Source organism: Dermacentor albipictus, chromosome 6, assembly GCF_038994185.2.
Source record: "Dermacentor albipictus isolate Rhodes 1998 colony chromosome 6, USDA_Dalb.pri_finalv2, whole genome shotgun sequence".
NCBI lineage: Eukaryota > Metazoa > Arthropoda > Arachnida > Ixodida > Ixodidae > Dermacentor > Dermacentor albipictus.
In genome coordinates this window covers 40,757,617-40,767,041 of record NC_091826.1, presented here as the reverse complement: position 1 = coordinate 40,767,041, position 9,425 = coordinate 40,757,617, and the positions used below count along the sequence as shown (strand labels likewise).

The 9,425-nt window shown below is 47.1% G+C and overlaps 1 protein-coding gene across 1 annotated transcript; it reads right to left on the bottom strand.

Moving 5' to 3' along the window:
- Positions 1 to 263: 263 nt before the first annotated feature.
- On the bottom strand, positions 264 to 8,692 carry LOC139061002 (uncharacterized). Its single transcript, XM_070540384.1, has 3 exons — positions 6,877 to 8,692; positions 3,002 to 3,274; positions 264 to 1,075 (listed from the first exon to the last, which is right to left on the bottom strand). Exons 1-3 carry the CDS (start codon positions 8,439 to 8,441, stop codon positions 610 to 612), a joined length of 2,304 nt encoding a protein of 767 aa, XP_070396485.1. The 5' UTR covers positions 8,442 to 8,692; the 3' UTR covers positions 264 to 609.
- Positions 8,693 to 9,425: the final 733 nt, after the last annotated feature.

Below are 9,425 nucleotides of genomic sequence, written 5' to 3'. Positions count from 1 at the left end.
GGTTCGATCCCCACAGCAGGGGCAATTTTTCTTTAGCTGGAAAGTTTTATGCCGACCCGACTTTTTTTTAGCTTCCTGCCACAGTCAAGTGTAGGTCGACTTTCCCTTTCATGTCATTCACGATCAATTCCATTCACTCACACATTCGATTAAAAGGTACGTGTCACTTGGAGATAGCAATGAGACAGTATATGCAAAGGTTTTATTGCTTCATTGCACAGAACAGAGGTGCACTAACTTATACCACTCTGTAGGTCAGTTACTATAAGCCATACTACCCTCATAACCACACAAGAAAGGTGAATATCGTTCGCCATAATCACCCCCCATAAAAAGGAGCTTATCACGAATAAGAAGCTAATTCTATGAATGTATAGTTCTCTCCACATTAAGTCGGTTATATTCTATAAACATAATATTGCCAGTCGTACTTTCTCTTCCCTCCGAAGCCCGCTCCATCTTCGTAGCCCGCAAATCTATTGGCTGGTTAGCTGACGTTAGAAATGTTACTTAAACACAACTCTCTGTAGAAAGAGACTTTCGATTGTGTCACTGCTTCGTATTTAATTTCAGGATGATATGCGCGCTGTAGCGCACAAAGGGAGTGCGTTAGCGTCTCAGCCTCAGTAGGAGGTTTTCAGGTGACAGGTAAGTGCCACGTAGGAGTATGCCAATGTCGGAGAGGCCCGCTAATCTGACAGTCAATCTGCTAAGGCAATCTATCCAGGTGTATGCTACTACAATGCCCAGGATAATGCCCACGATGGGGCCGATGACGTAAGCCGCCGAACCACTCGCAACGTTCTGCACCGCAAGTTCGAGCAGCACGCCGGTCCAGAAGGGCACGTAGACTGGCACCGACGCCATACGATAGACGCAGCCGGGATGCATCACGTGGTGGATCACCTTCAGCGCCATGAGGGCGGCGACTAGTGTGCACGTGCACGAGCTCGAATGCGGCACGGGCGTCGGCAAGTTGGCTCCCAACGCCAGCAGATGGCGCCAGAGGATGCCGCACAACCCCTCCAGCAGCACGTTCAGAGCATTCACCAACAGCACGGCCAGGAGCAGAAAGCTGCGCGGACAACAATGCGATGTGTTCGTTTTATCAACGGCCTAGCTGAACTAAGCACATCGCGTGAGTCATCCGCCGTCCGTGGTAAATTGATCAACGCGTCCACTTTTTCGAAGTTAGCAAACTGATAATCTGGCGTACGTTCCCTTGCACGCTGTTTACTTTAAGGTGCCACCAGTAATGCGCGCTTTGCGTTTGTTTAAACTGTAAACGCTTGAGGTAATAAAAATACCACCGAATTCGTCAAGTCATATTGCCATTCGCTTTGCTGCGCAATGCTAAGTAACTAAGATGCACAGCCAATGATTGATGAAACGTTGGCATTAAAACTCAGTTCTTCATATGGCATTGCATGTATGCAATAGCAAGTGACGAACGAGTAGCTTTTCTTTAGCTTGAGAATTTACGCTGAAAAAGCTCACCCAGCAGCGGGCAGCGCGCACGCGCTGTGGATTTACTCTCCTCACAGTCATAGCGCAATGGCGCCCCACTGCTGGGTGACGTAAGCAGAACGTCGCCACGAGGGGCGCCGCTTTGCCTTCGCTGCCAAAACCCCTTAAACTTCGTAAAGTAGCGACACTCTCCACCTCCGCCTTCACTCCTCCTCGCTTCTTCTCTCCTTCACGCCCCCTCGTCGACCGTGGCGCCGCCTACACTGCTCAACTGTAGCAACGGCGCGAACATGCGCTCCTCGCCACTCCGTAGATGCTTCTCGAGCAAAAATGGCGCTGATGCACGGCGCAAGGGCCCACGGATGCTATTAGGCCAATACCGACGCGGTGTCGGCTTCGGCCAGAGCACGCGAGGAGGAGGCGGCATTCTTCAAAGCACGGCACTACTTTACGAAGTTTAAGGGGCTTTATTCGCTGCAGCCTCCCATCGTCGGCTTCGTACCCTGTGATAGATGCATTTGCTTGTGCCACAGTTCCGCAGGTATTCGCGCTTTTTCCTATCCAAAAGTTGACATGCCTTGTACGAAGAGTTCGCTTGAATTTGCCAATCATGATGAGCCCACGGAAATGAAAAGCATGAAATATAATGGTTTTTGTTAATTCGCGACTGATTACCGCGGTTTCATCCTTAACCCACAGTTGTTTAAATATTACTTAAAGCTTCCGTAGAAACACCCTGTATAATATTTTCCCTACTCTCTATTTCTTGTCCTGGCAGATAATGCGAATGGGTTCAACTAAGGCGTACAGAAAGCAGGGAAAACATAAGCATGGTACCACATCAGCTTCCAGACGTTGGCTGTGTTTCCAAAGCCATCTGGGTGCGAAGCACAGAATGAACGCGTAACGCAACAAAACATTTTTACGGGTTATTATCGTTTCGTGACTTATCCCGCATTCCTAACTCTCGCATGTGACTTCTCCTTGATTTCTTAGTCGTAGCAATGACTATCATGGTAGTTTCTTATTTAGTCTCTGATTTGTCATTACCTGTCATCCATTTAGCAAGATGCAAATGGACTCGAATTGCTTTCTTTGCCTTACTTTCTTTCAAAGCGAAGAGATTTCAGAACATGCAATCTTGCGCGAAGGCCAGTTTTGCGCACAAACTAGGAGAAAACAACACAAGAGGGAAAATTTTCCACAACGTTTTACTATTTCCTATTCTCTGCCGAAGCCTGGGTTCATAGAATACAGATACAAACTCGCCCATATTAGTACCATACTCAGTCATCCACTGGCATATTATTCTGTTTTCTGCTTTACCCTGCTCTGCTACAAGACCCCGGTGTCACGAGCAGTAATACACGATGTCGTTATTCAAAGCAGAAATTTACCAGATCACAAATAAAGCCTGCAATATCACAACAATATGACCACCCATCAAACTGCTAAAGACGTTTTCTGAGTGTTAGTGTAATACAACTTGACTTCCGCTCAAGTCTGCCACGAAAGTTACGAAAACAGCACTAACCTGAGATGCCCAAGGCCTTGCTCAAGCTCCTGGCCGACGTCCCATACGGACAAAACGGCGTACGCCAACCAGTAAACATCGGGCTGGTAGAGCATCGGAAGCAGCATTGGACGCCATACCGGAACGCTAAACGACAGCCCAGTCTCAGCCAGGGCTACAGTGTCAGGAAAGGGTCCTAACAAGAAGGCTGCGATGACAGCAGCGACGAATAGGAACGTAACCGGTGCGTACGGAAGAACGCATAGGTATATGCTACGTCGGGGTCGCCGGATCCTGTAACGACATAAGAATCCGATGTCCTGAACTCGCAGTTTAGCACACCAGGGTCGTAGTGGCTTAGATTAGCGAATATCATTCTGTGTTGCTGAGCACGAGATCGAGATGGCTGCTTTTGCATGGACTCTGAACGCAAGAACACGCGAGTAATTAGAGTTATTTGGGTATTAAACCGCAGGTGCTGAAACCTCCTCTGGAAACCGCACCACAGCGTCTATAATATTTACTAAATTGATTCTGGATGGCCAATACGGTAAAGCAATTAACAGTATGAGCGTTCATAGCAGTTCTCTGGAAACGAAACTTCTAGTCGCTTTGCATGTAAACTTCCATAGTCGCATTACATTTGTTATCGTAAGTTCGAAATTGCTATTGTTTTGCTGGGGGCAGGCAGATTCTATATTCCTGAAACAGGCGCAGCGAAGCTGAAAGCATAAGAAAACATTTTCTTGTGCTGCTTTAAAGCTAGCTCTGACAAAACGGTTGGAAGGCTTTGAGCTAGCGCCATGGTATTACGAAAATGCATTCGAATATAAAGCAATCTCTACTTTTGAGATCACAGACAGAAAGCTACTCAGGATAATCAAATTTATGAGAAATCGTCAGTCGCGAAGCTGGAATAATAAACAGTTGGCATCGTTAAACTTCGTTTGAATATGATGCTGTATTGGACTAGAATATCTTTCGCATATTTCAAGCCTCGGGGCATGGCAACAAATGCTATGTCATAGCGTAAGAAAGCAGGGCATCCCCACGCGTACTCACGGTAATTAGTGTAGCGATGGCAGAGAAAACACAAGCGTCTAAATAAAAGGCGTCAATGAAAGCAGCCCGTAATATTTTGTTAGACACGACTTCACTGGCTACCTCATACCGGTGATTCCACGTCGACGAGTCTAAAGCGGAAATCGCTCATAACAAAAGCATTGACCTACATTGATAAAATCAGGGAACCTCAAAGATTTCGTTTCGTACGTGTAAATACAAAGTCTGACCATGCCGTTCACCAGGAGAAATGTTCAAAAACATTGCAGTCCTGAAGTAACGTAACACTGCACCACCAACCACGCCACCATGTATTCCCCGTCAAAGCTCAAATAGTAAGATAACTAAAATTGAGGCCGTGGTCCCACAGATTGCGACGTTTATCCACGCCTTTTAAGAACTCGCTATTTTGTACGACAGAATATGCGCGGCAGAATTCGCAGTGCAAAACTGAGTTATCAGAACTTGCTGGAAGTTTGAAGGCAGTGGTGCTATGGAACTGACACTCAAAACTAAAAAAATTCTATTGTGTGGTTTACACCTTGCAGACTTTGTAAGAGCTGCAAAATATCACGTTTCCTGAGCTGCAAAATATCACGTTTACATCTTCGCTAGATCGAGCGTCCACATGTGTGAACATAGTAAGAAAAAAAAATTTTTAAGAATGCAAGCGCCTTGTACGCGCACCCATTGCTTATTGAATTACCTTTTTTGCCATCCAGCTGAGTTTGGCTAAGAAAGGCCGTAATTGAGCGGCCTGACGCCGCCACGAAGTATTAGTTTGGAGCGTGAATTCGTTATGCGGCAGTCGGCAACGTCAGTATTTGCAAGAGATTCTTTAGACGAGTCCCTGCTCAACTAAACCATTGCAATCTGTTCTTGAAGAGAATGAGCGAAGCGTGAATATTTTCTTTGGAAGATAGCTCAACTGTGTAACTTACTACGCAGGAAATATGTGTCCATGACGGTGAACACAGGGACTCAAGAGCATTGCCTATCACTTTGATTTTGGCGCGCATTGTAAACATTTTTTACGGCTGATTTTGATTTTCGCGTTCATAACTGTGAGGCCGCTCATTTTGCCGCTCGACGGGCAGACAGAGTGCGATGATTATGACGTTGACGTTTCACACGTACCCGCACGAAATCAACCGCTACCAGGTACAACAGCCTGAAGGTGTAATACACCACATTTGCTCCCGGAAACTAATGTTATTAAAGCTACAGAACGCCGTTATCCTGGCTGGTCTAAAAACACTGCGCAACATTACATTCAATATTTAGATGTGCATCTATTTACTTAGATTTATTGTAATTGTTTTAGAGTGCAGCTCTCAAGTGTCCGTTCCTGGGCGAGGAGAGTCGGCGGCGATGGTGGCGTAACCGTGCCAACGGGCATAATGAAAGATGAAAGAGCAAACGCGGAGCGGGATATGAAAGACGCGAGCCGCGAATGGCGGAGACCAATGAGAGCTGCCCCTTCAGTGAAGTACACGCGGCAAAGTAGTGTCGTTATGACCGCAGGACCACTTGATACGTGCTCGTATGTGGTCCCAGTCGGACTGCTCGTTTCGTACTATCGTCTGCTCGCGTTAGCGATCACTCGCGCATGTTTGGTTAGCTTGGTTTGACCTCGTTCCCCCTTGTTTCGATTGGCATGGTTTACGATTGTTTTGTAATCTGATTGCATGCGCGATGCGAACTATGTAGTACCTTTTGGTAGTCGGGCGGCACCAGGATTACACTGGAATTTTCCACGAGTCGTGTATAAAAGCCGACGCGCCGGGCCCGCAAGTCACATTTTCGATCAATTTATCGAAAATAAAAACACGTATAGAACTGCACTCAAATTTCTCATTAGGGAGTATCGTAATCATCGCTGAAATTTTTGCAATTTCGCTTTAATGCATCATCATGAGGTCGACGATGACCACTACTATGATCATCGTAAAAAGTAAGCTCATCGTGTTTCAGTTTAAGGCTGTTTACCAGAAGAGAAAGCACTGTACTAAATTGCGGAAGGGAACGCAATCTGTGTGCAATAATTTCATACATTTTTTTTAACTTCTACTTCTTTATACTTCGTGTGCACATGGGTTGATAGTCATTGCTGTTTGAACCAAAAGCAAGCAAAGATACATTTGTTCATAGATGGTATACTTCAGCCCCTGCAATGAATTGAAGAACGTTATGAGATTGTACTCAGTTGAAAATGACAACAGAGGTTGTGTTCAGTACTACAGAAATTTCTGTATTAGAACAGGATTTTTCTGTAGTAGCTACAGATTCCTGATGGAGCGACAGACTTTTCTGATGTACAAGAGACATTTCTTGTTTTGACTACAGAAGTACACTCTGTCGTATGGCTGTTGTTACAACAGAAAGCTGAAGCTCTACAACAGATTTTTGTAGTACTACAGAAAAATTTGTCATTACTACAGGCACCCTGTTGTCCCAACAGAAATGTTCCTGAAGTAACCCGACAAACTTCTGTAGCGCTACAGAGAGCTGTTGAAATACTACAGAAACCTATTCTGGCGACAGGCTCCCAATGGTCACAACAGAAGTGTTCCTGAAGTAATGCGACCAACTTCTGCTGTACTACAGAAAAATGTTGTTGTACGACAGAAATTTATCATTGCAACAGGCCCCCAATTGTCATAACAGAAGTGTTCCTGAAGTAATGCGACAAACTTCTGTTGTACTACAAAGAACTGTTGTTCTACAACGGAAACCTATCGTCGCTACATGTACCCAATGGTGACAACAGAAGTGCACTGAAATCGTGTGATGCGACAAGCTTCTGTAGTGTTTCTGGACAAACAAAAACTTACCTCGTAATAAAATTTCCCAGCGACGTATGGGCGAGGAAGGCACCCACCAAAATGCCACTGATGATCGGGCAAACGTTACTCTCTGTGCAAGACAGTAGAAGAACCGTCTCAAGCACAGCGAGTGGCTTCCTCCTGAACCGGAACCTCCGTTTGCCGTAGTGGATTCTCACCTTGCCAAATTTCGTGCTTGCAAGCGCTTCAAATGTCATAATGATCCCGACGAAGGTCTGTGAGCACACCGTTTGGAAAGAGGACAGCTTAGTGTACTCAGACAGGCAAAACAGGATGAAAGTGTTCACGAGTCCCACCAGGATGGCCGCAGAGGAGAATAGAGCGGCAAAGTGGGCCGTGCCTAGACCAGCTTCAAGAAGGACACCCTTGGCGAAAAAGCAAAGAGAGTTTAGGGCCAGGTTCTTGAGGTCACCGTGATGGAAGGCGGCGAAGAGAACCCTCTCCCACCGGTTCTCGTGCAGGATCGTGCAGACGCTTGCGCACCGGTCAGGGTAGTCCTTGTGCAGGTACTTCCAGTGAGACTGCAATTGCAGCCAGATCACTGCGAGCGTTACCCAAGGGATGCGAGGGGTAGTGTCAGACGCGACCGACCGCAGCTTGGGTGAATGCAGTGCCGAGCCTATTCGAGGGCTGGAGAGTTCGCTGGCAGAGGCACTGCCGCTCGCTGAAGGTGACGTGTCTCTGAAGACTTCTAGTGTTCCACGCTTTCTGTCTAGGTTCTGGGGTGTCTCCCTCCAAGGCGCCAATAATCGGGGACTGCCCGGAGCCTTCAGTTCATGAGATGCCTTATCATCTGCGTCACTTTGTTGGGCACGAGACTGTGGAGCAGCAGACACGTTGAGACCCGCAGGCGGTATGGGCTCCATGTCAATATCCTCTATCGCTTGTTGTAGAACGGTTTTCCTTGACAGCGACTGTATGCCGGGTTGACTCGCGCGGGCGAATGACTGCATTGTCGAAGTCGAAGCAGTATCAACGTCCGGGGGTGTGACGCTGTTCCACTGCATGCTCAAGTTTTCTGGCCTCTGCGACGATATTCGCGGGGTCTTGGGGCTCAGGGGGCTATGCTGCCCGTCAGGCCAGTCATTCTCCGTCCATACAGGAGAGAGAGTCGAGAACGGCTTGGAACTTCGGTGTTCTTGATGCTGTCTCACCGGCGAAGACTGGAGAAGTAGGGATCTGTACTCCGCGTTCGCTGCCTCCGGAGTTAGGCACGCCTCCGACTTGTGGTCCGAAAGCGGTGCGGATTGTTCTGCGGCCATGGCTGCCGCTTCCGATTGTACTGGGCTTGACGAAGGCGGCCCGGATTTGCGTACGAGGGAGTCTGCAGACATGTCGGACGCTCCACTGCCCACGTGTTGCGAGCTATGATGCTCGGGCTCCGCTTTGACACTTGAACTGAGCTCAGCGGTCGTGGCGGCGATTTCTCCGCCCACCGGTAAGTGCCCTTCGCGGTCCGTGCCCGAAGCCGCCGAATCGGAAGACGAAGACATTGTGTCTTGCTTGTCCGTTTGCTCACTATCAGTATGATCGGCACTCGTCTTCTCCGACATGTTTCCCTTGTGAGCTAACGCCGATGGTGGGAAAGAAGTTGAGGTGACCGAAGTAAGGCGTACCTTGTAGATTTAGACTCCGGTTTACGCTGCCTGGCGAACACTAATGGCCGCTTGTATCGCACGTAATTTGTCGAGGCGTTTGTCGCAAGCCTCATTTGCCAATTATTAACGAGAAAGTAGGAGCGGTCGTGCGTTGCCTCATCCCGGGGTTCTATTCTTCTTCTTCGTCACCTTCTGGTGATGATGATAACGATGCTTAATTCACAATTGAACAAACGCACTCTGGAATAGGCATTCTTCGTTCCTCCTGTCTTACCTACGCCTTCCTCTCTCTCTCTTCTCTTGTAGTACTACACAAAATGTTGTTGTTGTCCTGAATAATTCTGGCGCACACCCACAGTGTGGTGGGACTGGCCCTGGGTCAGCTGGCTAACAGAAACGAACAAAAAGAGAACTAAAAATGGAAATTATCAAATATTGATAACAAGTGTAGCGTACGGTAGGAACTATCACGAAAAATAACTCCAAAGGCAGAATTTAAGCTTGTGAACCAATTTAGCCTAGTACTCGATTGGATTCGATAAGAAAAATTTTTAACTGCCAAGAAAACACTTCTGTCGCCAAAACCAAGAACAGGGGCTCTAAAAGACTCGAACTTGTCACCACCGCGTGATGTAGATGTTGCTGTGTTTTGCGACAGCCGATCTACAAGGTGTTATAGTGGCCATGCAGTGCTTTCACTACTCACCCACGCACAATCCTATCACATTTAAGACTCCATGTTCGCTTCCAAAAAAACAAACAAAAACACTAAAATTGAAAGTCCATAACAACATACCTGCGCACGCGGTTGAAGACAATGTCATGCGAGGTAGATATGGTAAATAAAGATAAGCTTTCACACGACAAATGAAGTTATAAACAGGATAGGAAGGCAACACACATGCAGAAAATCACAGAATATCGTGGTGCCTGTATCTG